A 27,812-nucleotide genomic window follows, 5' to 3' on the forward strand; every position below is an offset into this window, starting at 1 on the left:
AGAACAGAATCTTGGTGAATATTGTAAATGTCTTAATGTGGTCAGTGAAATGCAAAATTTTAACATTTCTCTAACTTTTCTTTATCATATAAACTTCAGATTTTCCGTGCTCACATACAATCCATACACCCAACAATATCTCGTTCCGAGCATCTTTCATTATTCACTGCCCACGGCTAAATGGTTAAAGAAAACACTCTGAGAACCTGGGAAAGTCATTTCCTGACGTTAGAAGTGCGAAAGAATGATTACGTACAATGATTCACCGTGCTTCTTCGTATAATTGTTCGTAGCGGCGCGGCATGGCGCGCACAGTGTTTCAAAACGGCGGTCTAACCGCGCGAAACTGTTCTCCATTTTATAAAAGCGACACATCGAGAAGAAATAAAATTGATAATATCGTTATATTGGAAATGGGTTACGAAAAAGAAATAGTCTTTTTAACTTTGTAGTATGCTATTTATTGACGGACTCGGAGGAAACGTCTTTACGCTATTGAATCTTATAAAGGACACTATCTGGGCACCCGAAAAGAAAGTTGTGGTCCCCTTATACCTAGTGTTCCGTACCGAACATTTTTTTTTGTCTATTTTCGCATCGAGCCTTTCTCCTTTTATTTTTATAGCTTAAGGAAATTGTAAGACGGGCCTGAAGAATCCGCGACCCATAGGATTAGCCGGGGCCGTTATTAAGCGCGTACCCTCGGTAATTTCACCACCAGAACTCAGTTTATTAACCATTGTCCCGATTTTCCAATTACTGAACTAGTGTCTTCCTTCTCTCATGTCCTATCTCCTTTTTTCGGAATTCCCCAAAACCCCGACACCTCATCCTTCTACCACCACTTCCCACCACCACACCCTACGACCAATACTTAATGTTCTTATTTCTCCCATTTTTCACTTCCAAAATTAAACTCCGCCCTCAGTAGCTGAGATGCGTGACTTCCTCTGAATTTCGAATCAGTATCATTCTGAACGTTAAACAACCAAGTATTGAATCAGTCCGAGCGCTGAACGCATAATCAAGTCGTTTATATTATAACGTTGGAGAAAGGGTATTCCGGGATCGCTTCAGACCTCGCACCCAGACACATCTGGTGGAAGCCTTAGCGCCTTTGTTTAAAATAACGCGGAGACATTTTTCTCCTCGCTTGATTATTTCCTTAGGGTGTTGTTAGAAATAATCCAACACGTTATCGACACTTTCGATCTTTATTCATGCTGGATAAGGAGCTCGTCGAAGAAACTCCGGTCACTCTCTCGATGATCTGGTATGTCGGTGGAAAAGTTCTCGTTACGTGAACGAGACATCTTGCCACTCCCGAAGAACACCCGTGATTTTCCGCGTGTTCAATCAATTAGCGGTGGCTGCTTGACTATTGTGACGGTTAATAACGACGGGTTCGATGTACCTAGCCGAAGCGATTAATCAGTATCCTTGAGGCCTGGTTGTATTTTCTCGGTTCTAGTTCTCGCTGTCGGTCGTTGTTCGTTGCCGCTGTCCCGTCTTGTTTCACAGAGACCGTTCTAGGAGGAGCGTGGCGGACGTCAAGCACGCCACCTGTGCTCTCGCGAACAGAGGAAGTGAGAGAAGCAGAGTAGATGACCTCTTTCTCGTTTCCTTGAACCCAGGTATATCAGTCACATCGCTAATTGGAAATCGCTCGTGCGATCTACGGTGTCTCGAGGCGTGCTGGCAATTAGGTGTGTGCCTACGGACCTGGCAGCCACGCGCACGGAGGCACTCTGCATTCGAGATCACACTTTTTCCCCCCTTTCCTTCTTTCTTCAGACCAACCAGATCTCTCGCGTCGTTTCTGACCGTCTCTATTTTCACTGATTTCTCTCGCCGGGGCATTTTGCTTTTCCATTTTGCGGCCACTTAGGGGAGCTTTGTGCGGGAACATTCGGAACGCAGCACTCGAGGATCAACTGTTTTGGGGTTTTTTCTCGTTTATCGTTGTTTTGTCGAAGGTAAACGTGTGCCGGTCGATTACGAGAGGGGGCTAAGTTACGTAGTTTTCGTTTGGAGATATTTGGGATTTTTCCTTTTGGATGTTTTAGGAAATACTTTTTTATCGCGTGGTAAAATATTTGACAAAACACTTGCTCTTGTGACATAAATGTTCTTTGTAAAAAGATCGAGGCAATACAAAGTAAGTGGTAAATTCAGTGTTTTTGTATTTTTGACTTAGGTTACTTTTATTATCACTAGCAGAAATGTAGGACTTTCGTCGAAGTCAGGGATCAAGTTGTTGTTCGACTATTCGTAGAAACGATTTTTGCGAAATATTTGTATGAATGAGAAATTTTTTTTGCTGAAAATAAGTATCGACACACAGTTTGCCCTACGAAGTGATATTAACCCTACCGCGTTCTTCGTTTTGACTGTACACTTAAGACTTTTTGGTCAGAAAGGATCCAAGACCTTATGCGAAACAATTTTTCTTTCCAACGCGACATATGAACCTAGACAATAAACGTTTAAAATAATGTTAAGGAACGTACACTCGATAACAGCAGAAATGACTAAAAGTATGAAAAGGCGGTGGGTCAGAAAAGACCCGAAGACCGGCTCTAGGGTTAAGAATATAAAAATACAAATTCAACGATAAGGAAAAGGAAGAAAATTGATCGAATTAAAAAGAAGAATGTAGATTTTATTTTGTGCAAAAATTGGATATGAAAGAGAATTACTTAATATCGCCAGTACCGGAACGAGAAACGAAATATTTAACAACATTAGTACAAAAATTCGTGTTATTGTGAAAATCGATGGTTGACGAAATACGAAAGATTTTACAAAATTAAAATGGCCTCATTTTACGTTAACAGGAATTTCTAGAATTAAACAAAAAAAGGGGTGAAAAAACTGCAATTATAAAAATTTGGAACATAATGCCACGTCACAGTAGTTCTTCTGCAAACTTTCATCTCGGTATCCACGGAATACAAATTAAATAATGAATTACAAGGAAATGTCCAAAATTTTCCATATCAACGATCGCATAATTATCTTTGTATATTTACCGTGCAAAAATTGAATAAGAGAAAAAAATGTGTAAACGCTTGGATTAATTTTCTTATAATTTTCTATCGAATGGACATCGGTTCAACCATTTAACTGTCGTATTTAAACATAATCTATTTTATTTGCCACTGTCGCTGGCATTCGTAGCTCGCCGAGCGTGTATTTCATAGAAGAAAACGCTTGGTTATTTCATGAAAGGATTTGCGACAACGAGAAAAAGATATTTGTTCTCCTGTTACGCGAGTAACTACACTGTGCCGGTAACTGGCCGCACATTGCGGTTTTCAGGTGCTACAACAAATAAACGGTATCACGATTCACGTACTCCCGTGAACACTTAGGTGTTCATAAAACATTCCCGCCCGCGTAATTCTGCTTTTTATTAAAAAACCTTCGCTTGATAGTATACCTGCGAGGTTAATTCTATTTTAAAAATGAGCATAAAGTGCTGTTTTCATTGCCACTCTGTACATTTTGCGATCACTTAACAATTTCGAGTTTGTATCGCGAACCACTTGAAGAATTATTTTCATCACTTTCATACGGTTTAATACAAGCTTTTCTTTTATACAGAGATGCAATTTTACACGAGTTTTATACAGGTACGTCTTAAAGTTCGAAACGATTTAATAAATATGGAAAAGTTTCTTTAATGTTAACAGTTTTTTTTTTAAAGAAAGCACTTATTTACAATAACTTCGATATTCCTACGACAACATTGTACGTGATCATACAGTGTTCGGAAATTGTGGTGCAACTGAAAAAGAGGTGATTTCTCGTGCAAAAATAAGTCGAAAATATAGACTAAAATTCGTTCGTTTACCTTGAATTATAATTAAATTAATTTATTTAATCAAATATCATCAATTAACAAATATTGAACTAATAAGTCTGACATGAATATTTATAAATTAAGTTATGTTTAATTAAAATATACATATCTACACTACCGGCCAAATGTTTGGAATCACTGTGCATTGCAAGTTGCACAAAAATTCCCCAAAAACGTTAGCATTTATAATAATTTTCCAACGAATTTTTGATTATTCGAATCAATCGAAATGAGATAAAGTGTGCTATTGATCTCCGCAACGTCAATTTCAAATCAATGAAGAATTAGCAGCAGATTCAATATTAATATAAATTGGCAGATGATTCGAAACTTTCGGCCGGTAGTGTATATAACTAATCCCGAAATTGATTGTAGTAATTATTTCCGAGTTAGTTCAGTTTTATATAAAATTTAAAATTAAATTCAATATTTCTTAATAAAGGATTTATATTCGAATTTGGATATTGATTAAGTAGGGTGCATTTGGTTAACTAAAATCTGCCGACGATTCTCCACTATTTCTGTCAGTCTGCATTTGGTACAAATTCCTAAAAATGTCGTCCTTGATGTCGCAAACAAATTTTTGCTCGTTCAGTTTCAAGATGATTTCAATTATCTTTAGAATAGTGGAGTCACATTAAGGGGGTCTTCTAGTGTGACGGTCGTTATTTTAGGCCTTCTTAGCTAATTTATTGCAGAAGTACGGTAACAGTTATTAACACGAGCTTTATTCCTAGGCTTTTGCTTATCCTTGAAGAATCATTACAAATTTTTTTTTGTTGAAAAATAATTAAATATGGCTGCTGTGGAACACGTGAAACAGGAGCATGAAAAAAGAAGTAGGTCCATGGTAGCCATGATTTGAGCTGTTCTGCTTATCAGAAATAAAAAACTCCAATTGATTCTTATTTAGTATGCATGTCGCTGTGGTCGGTAGTAGAATAAAAGAAAAATATTGAAAATTAAAAAAATGGCGACACTTTGAATACGAAGTATCGATTTTTTCGACTTTTTTTCGTCTTTCAGAGGCTCTAAAAATCAGAAAAATATATACTTTGGCATAATTCTACTACCGACCATAGCCACACATGTTCCGAAGACATGTGCAAAATTTGAGTTCGATTGGTTCAGTAGTTTTCGCCAGATCGTGGCAACCATTTCAGAAAACACGGTTCCGAGAAAAACGCGTTTCAAGTTTTCAGTGCAATTTAGATTCTCCCTTGATGTGTCACACTAAAAGAGCTATAACTTCGCTATTTTATTGAATACAACTATAAAACTCCAGGAGTACATTCTTAACTTTCGATATATGCAAAAAAGTAAAAATCGATTTTTTCAAACCGTCACACTAGAAACTTCCCCCCTTAAAGAAATGAATATTCAAATTCGATTTTCTCGAAAACGGAACCCTATACCAAAAAAATATTCCATATTTTCGATTTATTTTTACGTGAGAAATCACCTCCATGATTTTCAGAATACTCTATATGTACACATATCGAGCTTGGAAATATCTGTATTTTTTTTTTTTTTTTTCAATAGTTACTCTCGTTTTGTAATTTTCTTCCCCTGTTGGTATCACTTCTTGACCCCGTTTTTTGGTCTTTTTGTCGCGGCCCACCTAGCCAGAACTTTTTCCATCGCTTTCTTGATTTGTGTGTTATTCCGTAATTAGTCTTGGTTCTCATTTCTTTAATATTTATACCCCCCAGCCTCTCCTCTCTCTACCTACCTGCTGCTGTTTTATTCGTTCTGCTCTACTTTTCCCTTACCGTGTTTCTTTCATCTTTTCCGTTAATTCTTACTTCTCTCCCCCACTCTTCCCCCCCCACGCTCCATATCTTTCTCCACCTAGCTTCTCTCTAATTGCTCCTTTCTTGTTCACCCCAGTTTGAGCGACTTCTACCTTCGCCCCGAGCCAATGGAAACAAGTAGAAGATAGTTTATCTTCGATACCATAAGCGTGTTAGATATTATAGATAGTGGACTGAGTTATGGGCCGATATTTCTTCATAATTATTTCACGGTATGCTGCCGAGATATTATCGGGAACGTGGAGGATCTATGAAGTTCAGCTTACGCTCTGTCGCTGCCGCCTCTCATTGTGCCATCTTTTCCTGTCGTTTCGTGTCTCGATTCTTCTTTAACCGATTCGTTTACTCGGTGGAATATCACGTTCTCTCAATTGTTGCTGTAGTAAATGTTTTTTTTTTTTTCGTGATTACTATGTGTAAGTCTAAGGGAGAAGGGTTTCTAAGGTTTTGAAATAGAGCAAGTTTGAGTTCTAAATTTTGTCTAAATTTCTGAAGAAATTCACGAGGAACTTAGCATTTGAACCCTTTCGGCGGATTGTCGGCAGAATCTTTCGTTTTGGCGTTCAAAAATTTTTTAAATTTATCATTTTTAAATGTCTATTATTAAATTAAAGCGAGACTACTCGAAGGATTGAATTTTAAGCAAAATTCAACCTTTTCACTTTGAAAATTTTCTCGCACTGTGGTGACTTTTGGTACACTCTCGCCTTAATTCAATCCTTAAATTTTCCTTAAAATTCAATCCTTTGATCTATATTTTATGCTTTCAAGACATTTTAAATCTTCAAGAAAAACATTTCATTTCCACGCAACTCTATACGTCACACGATACAACAAATTGACGCGTAATCGTTGCTCGTAAGTCTAATACAAAGTTAAGTGGACGCGATGGAAAAGTGAATCCGGATATAAAGAGGGCAGAGAGGTAAAGTGAATGAAAAGGTTTATTTTCTTGGTTGCAGGATGGTCCGCATGATCGGCGATGAATTCCTTACAGAGGAAAGGGACCGGAAATACTACGCCGATCATTACACGTGCTGTCCACCACCTCTCTTCATCATCCTTATTACTCTTGTGGAGGTTAGTAGAATGAATTGTGCTTTTGTAAATATATCCTCGACCGGTGTGGCACACCTTTACACGTTATATGCATCTGTAATTTGAAATTCCCGCGCTTTGATCTCGTTCGGTGATCTCTCGCTGGTGAATTTTTAACGAAAGTATATAGGCGAAATATGAACGCGGGCAGACTGTGTAAATCCCTGTGCTCCGTTATTTATTAAAAATGCCTTCGATACACGTGTCTTTTTCTCTATCGTTGGCTCTGTCGTAATCAGCCCCGATCTCTCTTTCTCTCTGCAGTTAGCGTGTTGTTACTTTTACGTGGTATCACGATTAAATACCGCGCCAGGCGATGGCTGGGCTCGTCTTTTCTACGATGTTGAAAGGATCTCTCTCTCTCTCTCTTGTTTTTCCTTTTTTCTTAATTTTGCATTGTTGCTTCGGATATACGTTATTAAATTTGCCAGTGTGAATTTGTCTCGGCTTGCACGCGGAGAGGAGGAGAGAGCCCGTTGTGCAAAACTAGACCGTTAATTTTGGTTTACATTATGCGGCTAAGTCCGGGGGAGCCGCAAGAACGGCAAACTTTATGGGGGAGGAAAGTGTAGAACGCCGTGAAAGTTTGTATAAAATTGGAATAACACCACACCTTACACTAAACCATGCTTTTTGACTTTGTTTTAAATTGCCCCGTGATATACACTACCGGCTGAAAGTTTCGAATCACCGAGCATTGCAATTTGCACAAAAATTTGCAGAAAATAGTCAGCGACTTTGAGAATTCTTTATCGTTCGAATCGATTGATATGAGATAAATTGATAAATGTAGAATTGAGATAAACATCAAATCTGTAAAATATTGATGAAAAGTGGGAGGTGATTCGAAACTTTTGCCCGGTAGTGTATATGTGTAATGCGTTATTTTCGCCGGCGGACACGCCGTGCAAGCCCGATAACTGCATTATTTACATTGCCCCGATATTAAACAGCCTCGTAAATGATACAAGATCCTTTATCTTTAAGCGGGAGCGAACCGGGATGTTCGATAAATGGAATTTCATTTTAACGTTGTTCCTTCAGTGCCTTCGAATCTTCGCTGTATGCGGAAACGACGAAGAAATGACGATACGAAAACGCTTACTTATGTTCCGGTCACGTCAAACTTTAAGGGATGTTTTCATTTTAAAGAGCGAAAAGGGGTAAAAAAAATTGTCTGATACTTCTATCGAGGTCTCCTACAAATGTAGAAAATTTGAAGAAAAGAATTGGTGGCACACGAGTGCCCTTCCAAATTTTCTGGTGGCAGCAAAGGTGTTAATGAATAAAAATTTGTTTATCGTACTTGTTCGTCGAAAATGATAGTTTTGTTATACAGTTATTAATAACGATGACAATAACAGCCGTCAATTCCTAGAACGTCTCTCCCTCGATAACTGTCATGGACGCAGCACGTGCGTTCCGGAATACGGTACTTTGTGTGCCAGCGCCGACATAGTGTCGGTCGGCCACATGAAATGAAAAATACAAAATTCGTCAATTTACAATTTTGAAGATATTAGAGCAAATGTGTTTACTGCCTTCATTGTTAACCTTTTCGCTACGGCGAATCGGAGCGCATTACTGACTAGTCGACACTGAGGTACGGAATGCTACGAAGTAATTACAAGTCGTTTCTTGTTCTCTAAATTTTACAATGAAGTTTATTATATTTAGTAATATCATTTTATTTTCTAAAATATAACTTTTTATTTAAAATATTACATTATAATGTTCATATAATATTTCTTATTACAATATAACAAAATTACTAAAGTATTTAAAGGCGATCACATAATTAATAATCAACTTTGGTATGATAAAGTTCAAAACATGGAGCCACACATAAACCAACATCACATTGTGAACAATAGTATCTGACTCACGTCTTTTTTCCTTGTTTACTGCAGATGACACATTTTCGAACTTGATTTTTCTTTTTTGCCGCCTTATTCGAATATACAGACGGAAAATGTCTTTCAGCAAATCTTTCAACATTGTTACTATTTCGTGTAACTAAACATTTCATATCTGATTTTTCTTTCCCATATGTTGCCAATATCTGTCTTATAAGATTTAAATGAAATTTGGCAAACGATAATTTTGTCGCAAAAACAAAAAAGAAACAAAAGTATATATGGTATGAACGTATATGTACGCTCTTCGTACCCGAGCGCCCACTTTTCGAGAGCGAATGTTCATTCTTCGAGGGCGTATATATACGCCCTTCGGAGCGAAAGGGTTAAGGGTGATTTTCACCACTTCAATGTGGACGATTGTCGATATACAAAAAGACGTGTCAGATATATTTTTGGGAACTACTGTATACCAGAGTTTCATGAAAATCGGTGATTGTCACTTCGAGATGTTCCTCTGTTCACTCTTGTCACATGCGTAACAGACGTCGCTTGGGAATAAATCGGTATTCCCAATAGACCAGCACGTCCTGAAAAGCGAGGTCTTAGCCGGCACGAAAATTGTTTTACTCGACGCCTCTCACACCTGAACACCACATCACCTAAGATAATAAACAGACCTTCGACGTCACCGAGCAATATAACAAATGTAAGAACAAATTCCCCACTTTCACACCACCCACAAAACCAATCACCACACACTTCCACCACCTGCGACAGCTTCACTCCACCAATCACAACACACGCGTAGTTTATAAAATAGCGAAAACCGTACGACACGACTCACAATTCTCCTACAAGTGAGCTCAGACATTTCGCGCTCTGTACACGTTCTCAAATACGTAGTTCAAGAACAAGTCGTTGTGCGTTAACAATCAATCTACCGTGCACTACCTGAAGTCCCCTTGTTGGCTCCCACAATGTTCATGATGCCTGATTATATAGCAAATAACTCTTTATTTGCAGCACAGTTTGTTATGTAACAGTAATGCAATGTAACTGAGTTCTTAAATGTGTGCGAGTCCAATGTCCTGAGGTTCAAAATTCGTGTAATCGTTCGTACCAGAGTTCAGTCCCTTCAGTCCCGTACCAGTTATACGGCTTTTGTCCGTTCATTTGGGTCCCTTGACGGGGGTGAGATTTGGGTGGGGGGCCAAAACTCCCAATCAAGTTAGGGCCTTGGTCGACGGCCCGACGCCAACCGCTCACCCTTAGGGAAGGGGTGTTCTGAGTGAGGTACGCGTCACCTGAGCTTCTGGGAGAAACCCAGGGTAACGGTACCGCTCGCTCGGCTCGCATGTGTCTCAGCTCGCGTGGGTTTGTGATACGTCAATTGCTATTGAGATGCACGAAGAAACTCCAAATTCTCCGCTTTTATGAGAGGTTTGGAGCCCTCCTGACAATAAGGAATAATTAACGAACGAAAACATTAAACGCGTATTCAAACCTTAATCTCAAAAATAGCAGAGTCGCGACCGTATCGTAAACCTGGTCCTAAACTTAAGTATCCTTAACACCCCTATCCCGGGTAGATTCCTTAGATGGTTTGACTCGAAAAGAGGGACGATTAACGTTTCGCGACCAGCCTATTCGCAACACTCTTAACAGTGAAATGTCATTTTATCGTTGAAGTATTAATAGCACGAGCGGCCAATTCGTCAACTGTTATTATTCATTAACGAAATTAGGGAACGTATATCCTATTGGGGATGTTCAAATTATTATACAGCATTGCGGAACATATTGTAACGTATGTGTAGTTAAGAATTCGCCAATGCTGCCGTTGCATATGCATACGAACCAGGAGGAGCTATAATTTTACACGGGCATCTGTTAATACCCATTTGCGATTGGGTTAATACATGATTCATGCGTGCCAGAGATTGTCAAATTCGGCTCGGATCTAATTATAATTTATCGTACTCCCGCTTCTGTCTTTGCCTGCGCTTTCTCTGTACCGTTCTTCCATCGCGTATCCTACGCCTTTATTCCACGGGCTTTGTCGTACGATTTTTTCTTTTGTCACATCCTATTCCCCGCCCTCTTTGTTTCGCTACATTGTCTTCGTTAACGTTAATTACCATTATAATTGAACAAACGTTGCTGTTGGTTCTTTTTACCTTTAGACATTGTTTTAATAATTTTATGCGTAACCGCGATTGATATTTATTTACACAGACTCGATAGAAAATGTTGCAGTAAATACAGAGATTGCTTGAATGTCGCTGTCCAGTTCCGGTTCCTCCAGGACTGTGTAATCGATAATCCTTCTTCTTACTTCCGGAGTGATTTTGAGAATGCGCCAATTTGGCCGACATTTCACATTCTCGAGAATCCCGACATTTTCGAGAATCCTGAAATTCTCGAGAATCCCGAAATTTTCGAGAATCCTGAAATTCTCGAGAATCCCGAAATTTTCAAGAATTCCGACATTTTTGAGAATCCCGAAATTCTCGAGAATCCCGAAATTTTCGAGAATCCTAAAATTTTCGAGAATCCCGACATTCTCGAGAATCCCCACATTCTCGAGAATCTCGAAATTTTCGAGAATCCTGAAATTTTCGAGAATCCTGAAATTCTCGAGAATCCCGAAATTTTCGAGAATCCTGAAATTCTCGAGAATCCCGAAATTTTCGAGAATCCTAAAATTTTCGAGAATCCTGAAATTTTCGAGAATCCTGAAATTCTCGAGAATCCCGAAATTTTCGAGAATTCCGACATTTTCGAGAATCCCGAAATTCTCGAGAATCCCGAAATTCTCGAGAATCCCGAAATTCTCGAATTCTGAGATTCTTTCGGGACTTAACCCGCCCCAAGCATCGGGTTCCCGACATTTTCGAGTTCTCACACACCCCTGATGACAATACGTGTGCCCTATTTCTATGATTGCGTTAGCGAAAGTGGGCTTATGTGCATTCTTTCCAGGGACAAACTCTTAAGCTCTACACACTACTGCGTAACGAATGTGGGTCTGATTGGGCCTTATTCCCATAAGCTCCCTTTTTCTAACACAATCATAAAAATACGGCACACGTGTTGCTTTTATTGGCCGAACGCGATAAGAGATTTGGGCGGTGCGAGCGAAATTGCCCTTTTTTGCCCGTGTCTCCTCGGCGGCAAACTCCTGAGCTCCGCACAGTAAATACTTAGTACGCGAATGTTTTGTTTACTTCTACTGACTCGACACTTTGGACGGGCTATAGAGTCTTCCCCGCCAAAGAAATCTCTTCTGGACGCACCTCCGTCCACTGAGGACTCATTTCACGACAGTATGAAAAGAATATAACTTCTCCAGTGTGAGAACATATCTTCTGAAAAATGTGACTTCCTCAACTGGGCTTAACCCAGCGCGTAGTGTAACCGTTTCACTCGTGAATGAAAAAGGCTTTCGACGAAAAGAGAAACTCACCCTCGCCTTCTGCGAAGACGCGTTATCTTGTTTCGTTCTTAGTTAATTTATTACTCTTGTCGTTAATTTTTGTTAATAACTATCTTACCGATCGACAGTTTGATTTAATGTTGATCGAATTAATCTCGACTGCTTTTGTTAATAACTATCTTACCGATCGACAGTTTGATTTAATGTTGATCGAATTAATCTCGACTTCGTGTTATCTGTTGTTAGATGCTTTTTTGTTCTTACTCCTTTTTTAACTTTTTTTCTTAACCATTCTTGTAAGATTGACTTGCTTGAAGAAGCAATTAGTGAAACGTAACCGTTTATTTCAACGAGTTCTTCTTAATTGATGCGGTACTTGTTCCCATTTTATATTAATAACCGCGACACTTAACATTCAAAAGGAAGTGGTAATATTTTATTTACGTCAATTATGAAGGTTGATAAATTTGTATTTGTAAAAATTGATACGAAGTTAATTGAAAGGAAACGAATAAAGAATTCTCACTCTTCGAAATATATCTCGGTATGAAACAGACCTAATTATCTCTTTCCTGTTATTCAAAATTATTATTTTGCAGAGGAGTTGGAAAAGCAATTTTTATGATTTCTGAACGAGTTGAACAGAATGAAAAATTGCTGTCATATCTTTTATATTATTCACGCACAATACAGCAGAAAATTCATTTCCGATATTATCAATTTTCGATATTACAAATTTCCGACACTTTTTCTCTCGATATTCTCAATATTAGTTCGACGCGTATACACGTTAATCCAAATCCCTATTGCGGTGCGGTTGACGTGTATACTCGCGGTGGAAAATAAAAAATTACCATTTACTATAAAAACTCGAAATTTCAATAAGATGTAATTGAAGTGTCATTTGGTAGTATGTTTCGTTTATATTATCAATACAACTGCTGTGCATTTTATAAAAAAAAATTTGAGTATTCTCTTTGGTATATTGGATATTCCCCGTACAATGAATTATTACAAACTGAGTTGATTATTTTCTCCAATGCATCTGGTATTCTCCGAGTACCACACTGAAATCAACTGAATTTCTTAAAATTATTTTTTTCTTTAATTTTTCTTGTTTATGAATTTTATTATTTTTTTGACAATTTTTAAGTTTTTACTAACAATAACCTTTTCAACAATGAATTGTTAATTTTTTATCGAATATAAATGTAATGTTTCCTCGTTTTGTTTTACTTTTTTCGTAAAATTTATGATGGAGCATTTGCCCTGCGTTCGACGTGTATACTCGTCATTGCTTGATCTTAATTCCGCATCACGTGAGGGATTTTTAAAACTAAATTCCGCGGTTAACTGGTTAATGATATAATTTATATTTTCCGAATGCAATAATAGGAACATGACAAATATAACGCCTTAAGATATTTCCATTTACTTTTTCTAATTATCGAAACATTACAACTTACTGATAGCTATTAATGCTAACATATTCATTTTTTTTTTCTGGCCCTAATACGTTGTTTATCAAATGTTTGATTTTTAAACGAAACAAAATTCGCATCTATCGTACTCATTCAATCACAACAAATTTCACCAGTTTCACGTGTCCTGCACCAAGAACACAGTGCTGCTGACGTGCCCAAATGACGATGCTAAGTAGACTAATTAAACATTTTTCATAAATACTCTCTTCAACGACGAAACTTCTTTTTACAAACCATGACCAAAGAAATGGAACAAATACACATATTATTGTTTCCCCGAACGAAATTGCTGCTGCAAAGACCTCATCGTTATGGAACGAACGTACTGTAGATCCTTAAGTTTGCTCTACTAGACTCGAAGGCGTAACGACGACGAGCAACTTCTCAACGGTAGCGGCGATATACGGACACGGCTCAACGAAATTGCTGCTGCAAAGACCTCATCGTTATGGAACGAACGTACTGTAGATCCTTAAGTTTGCTCTACCAGACTCGAAGGCGTAACGACGACGAGCAACTTCTCAACGGTAGCGGCGATATACGGACACGGCTACGTATAGTGTTGCCCACACGTGGTGGAGCTATATATTGTTTATACGGTAACTAGCCCTGTCTGCTGGTAAGCGCGCGCACACGGCTGTCACCATATTTCGCCGCAAACTTTTATCTGAAGTGGCGTGATGTATCAGCGTCACTGGGGTGTGCACGTGGTGTGTCTTGTACCGCGCATGACTACTATATATGTATACAGGGTGTCCTGTAACTCCTCGAGCACCCGGAAATGGGGGGTTGCTGGGGTGACTCTGAACAATTGTTTCCTTTACCAAAATGTTGTTTGAAGCTTCGTTTTTGAATTATTAAGGAAAAACACTGGCCAATCAGAGCGCGCGTAAAGCTCGCGCTCAGGGACGGAGAACAGAGGCTCACTCGCGCGCGATTCCGACTAATTGAAATTTTTTCAAAAATTTATACAAACGTGGGAATGGCGGGAAAAAACTATTTCTCTAAGCCCTATAAAAATAGCGGTGCAAAGTGAAAATTTTTTGACAGCGATCGATAACCGAGAAGTCACGCGTACGCATTTGTTCACGATCGCGCGCGGTTCGCTCGCGCGGGTGCATCTCTGTTCGGCCGTCCCTGAGCGCGGGCTCTACGCGCGCTGTAATTGGCCAGTGTTTTTCGTTAATAATTCAAAAACGAAGCTTCAAACTGGATTTTGGAAAAGGAAAAGGTTGTTCAGAGTCACCTCAGCTACCCCCCATTTCCGGGTGTTCGAGGAGTTACGGGACACCCTGTATACACAGTGAGTAGTACTTTATGTAGGTCGAAGGTGGTCCGATTTTTTTCTCTCATCTCTCTCCCCTACGTTGTATCAGCGCCTTTTTTATTGGCAGATACACCGTTGAATTTGGAAATTTTTTTTGTTGGAGGTTCTGCTCGAGGTGATATTAATCCTCTCCCCTTGGAAATCCCATTGGATTTTTGCGAGTAGGTAGGTTTTTAACGTTTAACCCTTTCGCTGCGACGAATTTTAGTACGCAACGCGCGTGACAGATTCAGATGTTCCACAACGGCCACAAAATTTTTTTTTTTAGACGTATCGTTTTGAAATTTGTTTTGTTGAATTAACGCGGAAGAGTGCAGAGGAGAAAATTTTTGTGTTTACTTTTTATTTTTATTAGCAATCAGAATACATTCCTAGGAGGACGTTAAGGCTTAAATTAATATGGAAGTGCGCCAGAAGGCTCCAATAACACAATGCGAACAAATTTTCAAATGAAAGGGTTAATCCACGATTTTTTCTGCAAGGTGCCATAGAATCGTTTACAACGCTGAATATCAGTTTTTTTTTTCCTATGAATTGTACCATGTGTCGTTCGTTTTGAGAACCACTGCGCTCCCCGTGTCTTGACCTGCCGTATACTCTGGCTGGTGTCGGGTGGGTTGCTCGACCACGGGGATATCTTTAATTGTTGATAAGTGAAAAACGAAGCCTCAAATGCAATTTTTTTATTCTTGATTTTCGTCTTATTCCGACTTGTAGAATCATCCCTTAAATTTTCTACGATAATTACCGAACACCACAGAGTGAACCGCCTAACGTGCTCAGTTTAGATTATTCTGTGGTTATTGGATAGATCGAAATTTTTGTTTTGTAATGATATGGTTCAAAGGGTCCTTTAAAACGATTACAGCACACTTTTTATCAGGCCATTTTTTCCCGAAGTTTTCAAGATCACCTTCAATATTTTATACGTGAACCTATAATTTTTTTACGCTGCTATTTCAGCGGACGTAATTTTCAATTCTGAGAAAAACTGCAAATGTCTCGTGTGCTCTGCGTATAACGAAATAATTGCCATCGCGGTGTAACTTTTATTCGCAAGTTCCTATTCAGTTGCACTCACGAACGATTCAAGTTAAAATCGAAACGCTTGAGATCTCGCGAGGAGCTCGCGAAGCTTCAGAACTCGTTCGTCACAATCGAACGGAAACTTTATTATTGCCATCGTGGCACAGTTTTCCTTAAGAAAAAAAAAGAAAAGAAAGGGAAGAAGAGAAAAGAAATTATGAAACGACACAGAAGATCAAACAATTTCCTTCTGCAGCCTTATCTGTGTGCCCTGTGTGCAGAGCTGAGCAATTCGCGAGCGCTATATCGTGTCCCGATATCTAAACAGAAATCGATATATGGAAAGGTTGCCCGGAAGCGTCGTTGTTTCGGCATTTTCATGAAAATATTCGTTTCTCGAGGAAAGATGCGGCGTATATTGAGGTTCTGGGAAAAGTCTTCTACGTATATACGGGGCCTTTCAAAATTCAATTCCGCGACTTCAGCCGCTCTTCTCGGTCCCAAGGTATATAACCGGCTGCCTTCGAGAATTAAATGTCCATCTGGCTTGATCGCTGCAAGGGTTTTGATAGAATATTTTGCATAAACGTGTGCGCGCGTGTCATATCCTTCCCTTCTAAACGTATCTACATATGTACTTACATACATGTGCACGCTTGCGTATATATACAATCGTTTCGAATGTTATTACTTCGGTGGTCGATCGTTCATGGGCAATAACCGTGTTGTCGGATACACTATTCAGGTGCACGTAACGTCTAGTCTCGAGATACCGTAACTTCCTTTAATTTCCTCTGAATGCCACTTGCTAATTTCCACTTGCTTCGACGCATAAACATCGTCCCCGGTATTTACCCGGGATTATGCTCGATGACTAATTTGAATTTGCGATCGCGTTTATTCCGATACACAAACGTTGAATCGTAACATCTTAAGATGTGGATATTAAGCGAATTAAGTAAGCTGACTGAGATATTAGAATGGAAAGAAATGTTGAAGTTTGTGATTCGGGACTAGATTATCTTTACTTGCAGCGAATTAGCATACAGTGCTCCCTCGAACAATTTTCTTCGTGATACCCAGAAATTGCAATTTTTTCCAAATTTTTTGCACACGTCAACAAGTATACCAATCCTTCTAACTTCTCAAAAAGACTCACGTCGTTAGGTTGAATTTAAAAAAAGTTATACTGTTCTAAAGAGTGCCCGAATATTAGCGGGAGGCACTGTATTCGTTTAATTGAATCCTAAGTTTATTATTGTTGCAATAAGATGTGTCATAGTTATGGTTCTATAGTTACGAAACAACAACAAATCAGTTGCTTACTGTTTCTTCCCCGAAACTTATACACATTCTATCCTTCTCTGGGGAAGCATTGTTTCTCAGTAGCCCTTTAAACGTGACACACTTCGTTTCTCATTATTTCAACCCTCAATGTATGGAAACTGAAAATATTCAGGTGATTTTACACTTATGGCACACAGTGTATATACGTACAAATATTAGGTGTACACATGCATCGAAAGAATAGAGAAGTACTTCATTTTTTCGTAAAGGCGGAGGGTAGTTCCAAATTACGCGGACTATCGACGTCCTTAGCCCCTTAACGTATGATTTCTTTTCTGACTATGCATATAAGCGTCAGCCATTTAATGTTTCAGTACTGTATCAGGTAACAAGAGCTAATCTGTCACAGATTAATTATATTTAGGAATCCTTGATCTTACAAATTAAAGCGAAAGTTAGGATTGCAATTAATTTTTCTCACTGATATAACTATTTTTCTCACATCTTGACCAGAATTTCCGTCACGAGTCTGACACGTTGTTGCAGGTTAAAGGGTTAATTCGTCGCGTTTTTCGAGGAAGCACTGTATTTGAAAAATTGATTATCGTCGAATTAAGAGGAATCACAATGAACGAGCACCCATAAAGCAGACAGAGGAACATGGTTGACTGTTAGATGCATAAGTTTGTGACGTTTCGAGGTAGCTTAACATATGGCAGAGCGAGGAACGACGTCCAGAGGTGAGAGAACTTGAACATAGGGCGCCATCCTGATCCCGCGTACATGTCATATAGCCACTTGAATAAATATCAATGTGATATCACTCGGATATTGTGTCATCCTTACGCTTGCCTCTGCTCTGTGGCGTCTTAACGTACATAAACGTCTGGCCATATGGGCTTCTTACACCTGTTTGTACCTTTTCCATTTCTTTCTTTGCTTTGCATTATCCACCTCGAAGTTTCTTCACCTCTTTCTTTTCCCGTAATCGTGTGTTCGCTAGTATTGTTATTACCTACTTCGGGACATTTCTATTTCTCCTTGCTCCGTTGTTCTTTCAACACTTTTTCCATTTTCTTCCCTTTTCTGCTGGCTTTTTTTTTATTTCAGCTTTGTATAAGGAATTACCTTTGTCTAGGATTAATTCGTGTTTATCAATGATTAGAAATTGCTTATAAATATAATTTTTTTTTTACTGCGTGTTTCATAATTTATTTTTTTGGATTGTTTTATATTGTGTTGGTATAGTCGGTGGAAGAAATATAAGGAGGTTGGAAATTAATCCTTTGCTGTCTTACATCGAGTCAAACTCGACGAATTTTCGCCTTCAAATATTATAATACAAAGATAAATTATAAACGATTTTTTAACGCATCAATATTATACTGAAAGTTAATGTTTTATACCTAGTATTACGCTGAAATATTGAAATAGAGGCAAACGAGTGTGGAAAGTGTTAAACAAAACTCTTCAAATGCAGGTAAATGTGGAATATCCGATAATTAACAATAATAATTACAATTATTTTATTTAACATTTTTCAACCTGTTTAACACGTTGACTGCCACGCCGAGATCACATGTTTTGCTCAGGACGCCATGAAAGTATTTTTATTATTCCAAGCGTATAATGGCAAAATAATAATAAATATGGTTATACAAGACAACATTCTTACCCATGGGGCGTTTATCTTTCTGGTGGTCACGGGTGACCACCGTGGCGCCTTGGCGCACTCGATGACACTTGATAACTATTTTGGAATGTTTATTTACACCAGGGCCGTCAAATATGTCTATCCGAGGAAAATTACGACACGAGATGCGAAAAAAGGAAGGGCCAGCGTACCTGGTGCGAAAATTTTGCAAAGAATGTTATGAAAAAAATTTTGCAAGTTTTGGAACAAAGATTGCTAAAAATCGGACCAAAAAGGTTACCACATACTGCCCAGATTGTATCGATCAGCCGCGTCTACGTTCGAAATGCTTTAATACGATACACCGGTAGATAGAAGATTCGATAAAAATTAATCTCTCATTTTTGATCTTCTAGTAAAAATTTTAAATCGTCGAATAGTGCACATTTTATTTCAAAGCATTCTCTAATCAGCGCTGATGTTCAAAATTCATCAACTTTTACAATTACAAACATTCGAAGCACTCCGGTCACCGATGACCACCGTGGCGCTTCAGGAGAAACAATCCTCGGTCACATATGACCATATATTCTTAGATAAAAGTCACGATTAACCCTTTCATTGTTATTGGCGCCTGTAGGTGCTTTGAAAATTGGAGCACTTCCATATTAATTCTCGATAAAACGAATTTCAAAACGATACGGCGAAAAAAGAAAATTGTGGAACATCGGAATTTGCCACGCGCATTATGTACCAAAATTTGCCGCAGCGAAAGGGTTAAGGATAAATAAACTTCTCGAATGAACGTTTGTTACCAATGGAGAAAGCTACTTAAACAGTGATTCGTGGTAAACACGATAAATCTCGTTATGTAAATCTGTTTATCGTTAAACAACTATTAGTTTGATGTCAGTGGATGCTAACAGTGTACCAACCGTACGCTCTGTGGTGTATACATGTGTACGCACGTGCACCTCCGTAATTTGTGTTAGCCGTCAGCATCTTGGGACCGTATACACTAAGCAACAGCGATGTGTAAATAGATTTTAGTGACCCACCTTCGGAATTGGCTAATGGTATTACAGTCAATGGACTTTGTTGATACTCCTTTGAACGTCTCTCGTATGTAATTTGATTTGAACGTCCGAAATTGATCTCACGTGTATTTGCGTGCAACTCGTTCAATTTCAGGTGCTCCGAGTTGTTTAGTTTTCGATAAACTCAGTTTTAACTTCAGAGAAGTGAAATGTTATCTTACAATTGTGTATTGCGTAATTAAGTTTCTGTTAAAGTCTCGACGAATTTATCGACTGAAAACTGTCATACTTTTTTCAGATAGGGAATTTGTCAGTTACCTTATAAATGGGAAAAGATCATTCAACGTAATGAAGATCATTTTAAAATTCTTTGATTTATTTTTTAAATTAATTTTTCTTTTCAGTTAATTCGTACACCTAACGTGCATGTTAAATATTATCTTTCAAGGTAATTGTCATTTGGAACAAAGTGTTTACGCCATGCTTGACACACTTTACTAACCATTATTGCGAATTGGGCCCGTTTTTGTTCGAGATTTCTAGGTTATGTGCGTTTTCTCGTTCAACAAGATCGAATTATTTCTACGTAGTATTAATTATAGATCATTCTGTAACAAATTCAGCAAAGTATACTTCTACCATCTTAAAATTACATTAAATATGAGAAATTACAGATTTCTTTAGTTACGTTTCTTAGTTGTCGAACCTAACCTATAATTTATTTACACTTTGTGAAGAGTATACTATCCAGTATTTAATCTACTATTACATTTCGCTTGATAGTTATTCAGACAAATCTTCGCCTATCGTAAATTCGCTAAGATTTCGTGGACAGTTCACCGTTTGAACGTGAATTATAAAGAAAAGCATAGAACGGAGATCAGATCGAAATACGATACGACGATCGTATCTCTTCAGCAAATATCGTGCGTTTCATAGATAGGAACAGGAGAATGCATAAAAAGCGTAGTATGTATCCCACACGCTAGGTGGAAACATCGTAGACCTTTTGGCGTCTTTCCAATTCCGATAATCTCATCGGCGCCATCATTATTATTCCCATTATTGGTCTCGTTATTTAGTGGCCAGTAAATCCCAAAGAACCGCATCCTCCACTCGCGGCCATTCATGGATATCGAATAGAATAGCTGGAACCAGTTTATTGTACGAGAGGGAGATACATTGCCGAAAAGAGAAAAGCGTTAAAGTGTCCTTCAACACCTTCGCGTTGTCTTCTCTTTTTAAATTGCGCCAACGCGATTCCATAATGTTCATGAATTATTGCTGTGGATCTGGTTCTCTGTATTTTCTTCGCTTCTGTAGAATCTGCCGGGGAAATAGTTGCATTTGAAATTCATGCGATTGGTAATGGAAGTGTAACCACGTTTTTCAGTTTCCATTTTTGGTTTTTCGTTTACTAATTGCGTCGAATGAGGAAAAAGGGAGAATACGGTATTTGTCGAGGATATAAAATTCAGTCACGTTGAAATGTGTTTATTTTTTTTTTTTTTTTAGGAGGGGTGAAGCATTTCGTATCGACGAACGGGAATACATTTGTAACGTTGCAAATAACCATTTTTTATACAAATTGTAAATAAAAAGAGTAAACTGTTTGAAACGTCAGCAACAGTCGATGTTGATTATTGAAATTATTTCTTGGAATAACGTTGATTTTAGTGTATTAAAATCCAAGAAAAATACCATTTTCTTCTATTAAAAATCTAGGAAAAAGTGCCATTTTCTTCTATTAAAAATCTAGGAAAAGTGCCATTTTCTTCGATGAAAAATCTAGGGAAAAGTACCATTTTCTTCGATGAAAAATCTAAGGAAAAGTACCATTTTCTTCGATTAAAAATCTAGGGAAAAGTGCCATTTTCTTCTATTAAAAATCTAGGAAAAGTGCCATTTTCTTCGATGAAAAATCTAGGGAAAAGTACCATTTTCTTCGATGAAAAATCTAAGGAAAAGTACCATTTTCTTCGATTAAAAATCTAGGGAAAAGTGCCATTTTCTTCTATTAAAAATCTAGGAAAAGTGCCATTTTCTTCGATGAAAAATCTAGGCAAAAGTACCATTTTCTTCTATTAAAACCCCAGGAAAAAGTACCATCTTCTTCCATTCCCAGTAAATGAAAAACGAGCAATAACCATAATTGCATAGTTTATTTTTCTTTTGTACAAAAGTTTTTGTCGAAAAGTACAATTACAATTGAACAAGTACAAATACGTAGAAGAGTGTTACGTGTATGCAGTCTAAATAATGAATTTAAAAAGACAACTATTTTTGAAGAAACGACGTCGTATTATACGTTCTGTGTTGAAAGATGGAAACAACTTTGGGTAGCTCGAAGAGTTCTAAATTTTACGATAATTCCACTTAATTCCCAAATAGAGCTTTTAGAGATGAAAGCCCCCTTGGCGATTTCGAAGGACAAAGGCGGATGTAAAACGAAAAGCCTTCGCGAAGTCGTAACCCCATTAACGAGGAAGAAAATAACACTTGACGAAAACGTGTGTGCGTGTGTCATGGTAATCGTCAGAACGAAGTTCATTATTTTTCATCGAGATTCATGTACTTTGGTGGCGGCCTGGAACTTAGAAAGTACCACCGTGTAAGCTGAAATTTGACATTTTTCTACATAATTTAAGCTCACGAGGACGGCGGCAACGTGTAAAGGAATATGACGCTGTTTAATAATTAATCGGGGGAAAAATGTCTTGTAGCCAGGAAAATCTTGAACTCCGGATCACCGTGCGACATATTACGGGAAAATGCAGCAAAGATTTTTCCGAGATGAAAGCTCCCCGCCCGATGCTCGTGAAAAATTCAAAAGATGCATTTCGTAGTCACGCTTTCCGCTTTTCTATTCTGCGCGTCCGTTCATCTTTTTTCCTCAAACACTGACACATTTTTCACAGAATACCCGATCAGTCTCTTACTATAATCCGCTATACAACGAACAGATTTCGTCGTTTCGCGTTACTTTGTAATTTTATATTATCGCTGAAATTGCAATGCTTCGTTGATTGAGTAATTTGTAAAAATTACATTTGTGTATTGTGTTAAACAAAAAAAAAAAAAACAGTGATACGATCAATTAAAGATCCTCCTTCGTATCATACATGTTTTGTACGCAACATTTTTCCATATTATCGTAAATAACGGAAATATTCCAGGTGGATTGAGTTTTTGTCCCACCGTGTATATTCCACTAACCTTGTACACTCGCAAATAATACGGGTCACAGATGACCCAGCTTCGTCAACCGACGGTTAATGAAATTAACATGCTTAAGCGATATAACCTAAAAAAAAATCAGTGGTATGAGATCGGGTCCTCCATAACCAATTACAAGGAGCAAGAACGAATGAAAATAGAGAGTGCGCGTTGGCGTTGTGCGCAGGGTCCCGGCTTGCCATTCCAGAGGTTGTGGGTTCGATTCACCGTTGGGTCCCTCAAATTTTTCCTCGGTTTCTACAGTGACAAATGAACATCAACAGTCTATAAGTAAATACAAGTTTCTGCATAGAAACAAAAACAAAAAAAGGCGTACTTCCATAGTTGTACTTCCAAGAGGTACGAGTTTAACCTAGAGTTGTAAGGCATCTCAACGCTCGCAGTGCCGCTATCCTCTACATAATAACAAAGTATAAGAAACAAGGTAACGAGCATTTGCGCATACACGTAACTCAACACAACGCACACATAGTCATACACGTATGGCACGGCACGCAGAGAGAACAGGAGGAGAGGCTATACATATATAGTGGATCAGAGGTAAAGAAAAAGTGGAGAAGGCAAACCAGTTCGGCGCCTGTCCACGCGCCAACAGCGTCTGCTTCTGTCACTCGCCACAAACATATCGCCCTATCATGTTCCAGACGTGGAAGCGCGTATAAAGGCCCTCTCGTGCACACGCCTGCACGCTCACGTGCAGCGTGCGCGGACTCGTTAACGAGCCACTCGTGCAGCTACTCAGAAATCGCGTAGAGTGAAAAGGGGGATCGAACAGTTTTTCCACGGCCGGAGGAGTTGGAGGCCATCTGGATCCTGCCGGATATTCTACGTTTCTAAAAGCAGGCCCACGCGATGCGTTACGAATTCAGAAAGGAATGGGAAACCGAGATATATCGCATTTGTGTATACACATTCTAACTGAACGCAGAGTAAAGTGATTTTTCCTCGTGTTGAGCATATCGCCCTGATTGATTTACGCTGAAACTAGCGTTCTACCCGTTACCCGAAAATTTTCACACTTGAAAGTGTAACTTCGGTGACAGAAATGAAACTATTAAAGAGAAAATAGACAGATTAAAATCACACGCGTGCCAACGTAGGGAGGAAAAAACGAAGTATGAAACAAAACAATGAGCCGTGGGCGGGGGGAATAGAGGACTGGACGTGTAAAAGGGGAACATCGGCATTTCTGTGTGAAGAGTAAAAGGGTCCAAGTTTTTTTTATCTGGAAAAAGTCAGGAGGCGTGAAAAGAAGCTGTTAGTGCTATGTGACAAGCCACGTGCCCTTAACACTTACTGCTTTATCGGATTGCGTCTATCTCGAGAGTTCAACCACATATCACCCTACCTACCGGGGGTGCTCGAAAGTTGTGATCGATTTTGAATTTAAAAACTTTCAGTAGAAAGCTGAATATGCAGGACCATTTCCACGATGCAAAATCCACGTTGAAGCAATTTGTGTTGGCAATGATAATGAATACAGAGAAGTATGCGACAATTATCAAAAGTATATACAGTGAGAAGTATAGATATAACAAGGACAACATAGAAATTATATAACAATACGGAATATGAAAAATACAACAATAATGACAGACACTTTTAGGCAGTGTGTTTTAGATCTCGATCTTATTGGAAGATAATATCTTCTTCATTTACTACTGGCATATTCTCAATAATTTCGAGTAAATTATGTTTCAAAACATATCTGCAATATATGTATAGTGAGTTGCATCGTGTCGTTCCATGGTGCAAACGCGTGGCAGTTCTATGTGAAATGGTGTGCAATGCGCAAGCGACATGCGCGGTAATCATTCTGACATCAGCCGTCCAACAGTTCGCATCGAAGCGTTTATTTGCTGTCGGTAAGTTGGTAACTGGCATACCGATATTTTAGTTCATATTATGCCCGTTTTCTTCTACACAATTTTAAGTGAACTGACATTTCAGCATAAACCACCTCGTATACAGCAAAACATGAAACATGAAAATAAATTTTTAAACGTCAATAATTTCATTAGCCATAATCTCAAAACAAACTCTTTGGTGTTAGGCCACTATTACGCTGATATGCTATTGCACTGTGTCATTGAATATTGACATATTGAAGCATAATAAGATTAAAATCATTTATTACCAAAATACATATTTCTTCATTGCCATGATTTATTTTTCAAACACTTTCAATGCTTCTTGTAGTTAATAATCAAGCATCAGATAAACAAGACGTACACGCCGACACTCTTAGAAACAAACTGTAACTAGATTTTAAACAAAACATTGTATCTTCTTCACAATACAAATTTATTTTTTACATGCTTACAATGTTAATAATAATCTGTAACAAACACGACCTTGATAAAAGTCGATTTTTATACAGAAGAGAAGTTGTTCATAAGTCCTTGATAAAGGTCAGTTGCAGGAGAGGTTGTTCGTGAGGTCTTAATAAAGGCTGATTGCAGGAAAGAAGCTATTTGTGAGTTCTTGAAAAAGACCTATATGGGTGTTTCTGTACCATGTATACATATAACAAGACGTACAGAGTGGGGGAAAAACCTTGGTCAGCTGGAATATTTCCGTTATTTGTAATAATATGGAAAAATGTTATATACAAAACTTGCACGATACGGTGTGGGGCATAATGTGATGTAAATACTTTTTATGTAGGTAGAGGCATAGAAATATCAAGGTCATCTCTATTTTTTATTTTTTTTTTAACCTCACATCAATTCCAGAAGTTGATATCACAAAAAATTTAGATATCGATGTTAATGTATCGTAAAAGTATGGTCTAATTGAAATGTCATTTATAATTCCAAGTCACACATTTATATTCATTTTCATTTGAAAATTAGCCGTAAACACATAATTCAAGAACCTTTTTTCGCGAAGAGCAACACGGACACGATATGAACTAAAATGTCGGTACGTCAGTTTTCAATTTACCGACACCAAATAAACGCCACAGTCACTTCGATGCGAACTGGTGGACAACTGGTGTCAGAATAATTTCCGCACATGTTGCTTGCGCATCGCGCACCATTTCACATAGAATCGTCATTGCACAGTGGTTCAGAAACCGTAAAAATGTGATCGAAAATCAGATTTTCGATTTCCTCCTAGATCCATGAAATTTTATCTATAGATTCTTTTAATCATGGATCAAATTTAAAAATTCATATCGATGTTGCGTTCTATTATAATAGAGCGTTATATTACTCTAAAACACTCCGTAAGAATATCAGTATCATCCATATCGTCCAAAGGCAAACAGTTTTCATAGTCAGATAATCATAATGGCAAAAATCATAACGGCAGGTATATTAGTATTTGGTAGGTGATATTAGGTGAGCGTAGATACACGCGCAATCATAATTCAAGAAGAGATGTGGCCCCGCTATTCGGAGCATCTGTGTAGAAGGAAACTACTCGACGTGGAGCGGAGTATCTAACGCTTCCCCTTCGTATCTTCCTCTACCGTTTCTTGCCTCCCACAGTGTAAACTACGTGGCTCCAATAAGCTTCCGGAAATCGGTGAACGGCGAACCGTGGTTCGATATAGCCTGGTGCACCTCGTTTGATCCTGCGATACCCACGTTCCGAAATCATGGACCAACCACAGAGAGAATATCGGATAACGACAGCCACGTTTTGCCACCCTTTACACTTGATCGCGGCCACCACAAGAATACCAACCGTTGGCGGGAAAGAAGCGTGCAGAAACCGATCGGGACCGACTTCCCACGGGGACAGAGAAGAGAGTACGCGTAGATAGGAAATTTCTTGTTCATCGGGTAGAGAAAACGGCTCCTTGATAATTTCGCTAATTAACCTTCGGACGACGGTTGCCGGGTCACTACTGACCCGATAAACACGATTCTTCTCTCTTTATATTACAAATATGTACTTAGTATCGGGGCCTCCATACTCAAGGAAAAATAGAGAAGGAGTTGTCGGCGTTAAAGCGACAGGTTTTTATTGTAAATTTCTCCTAGTCGTTATAGCTCAATTCTCATTATTTACACAATAAGCACTGGAAAGCGAAAAGAAAACACAGGATATGCGCTAAATGACCCCGGACAGGTAACGCAACCTAAAACTCAGAACAATATTATATCTAAAATTAACTATGCAATATGTACACGCTCTTAAGATACAAATAAAAACTAAACTGTAAATCTGTTGTTGACGTAGTGCGCAAAGTCTCGGCTTGTCAACCGGAGGTCGCGAGTTCGAATCCCCCTTTGGGACCCTCAAACTTTTTCCTCGGTTCCTACATACATATACAGTAAATTCTCTACAAGAGTCAGTAAGTTTTGGATTCTACAAGTGACAGTATAGATGGTCCTACGACTAGGTCTGCGTCATTGCTGCGCCCATGTTATCTCGCTCGCAGTCAGTAAAGCGTGTAACGCTACACCAATCGGTTTCCTTTACGAGATTACACGGCTCGACAAATCATAATAGAAAAATATAATTTCTTTAAATTTACTTTTTTTCACCTGGAATTTCTTTTAACATGTTGGTGAGATTTTTCTCATGAAAATGATATCAAACACGACATAATTTGAACAACATTTACTTATTAACACGTTCACTGTCGCGCCAGATTTACAGGTTGCTGTCAGGCGGCCACAAGAAAATACATTTTAAACATAGGATTATAGTATTATGCTTCATAATTTTCTTTTTCAATTGAAAATAATGTC

The 27,812-nt window shown here is 38.4% G+C and overlaps 1 protein-coding gene across 1 annotated transcript in view; it reads left to right on the forward strand.

The window, feature by feature from the left end:
* LOC108570146 (rhomboid-related protein 3-like) overlaps positions 1 to 27,812 on the forward strand; it is a gene marked incomplete at both ends in the record, with an annotated part of 93,542 nt that overhangs the window by 26,471 nt on the left and 39,259 nt on the right. The window contains one exon of the mRNA XM_017931936.1: positions 6,642 to 6,759. Within this exon, the coding sequence (XP_017787425.1) occupies positions 6,642 to 6,759 (118 nt within the window). The remainder of the gene's footprint in view (positions 1 to 6,641; positions 6,760 to 27,812) is intronic.

Source organism: Habropoda laboriosa, unplaced genomic scaffold, assembly GCF_001263275.1.
Source record: "Habropoda laboriosa isolate 0110345459 unplaced genomic scaffold, ASM126327v1 scaffold80, whole genome shotgun sequence".
Classification (NCBI taxonomy): Eukaryota; Metazoa; Arthropoda; class Insecta; order Hymenoptera; family Apidae; genus Habropoda; species Habropoda laboriosa.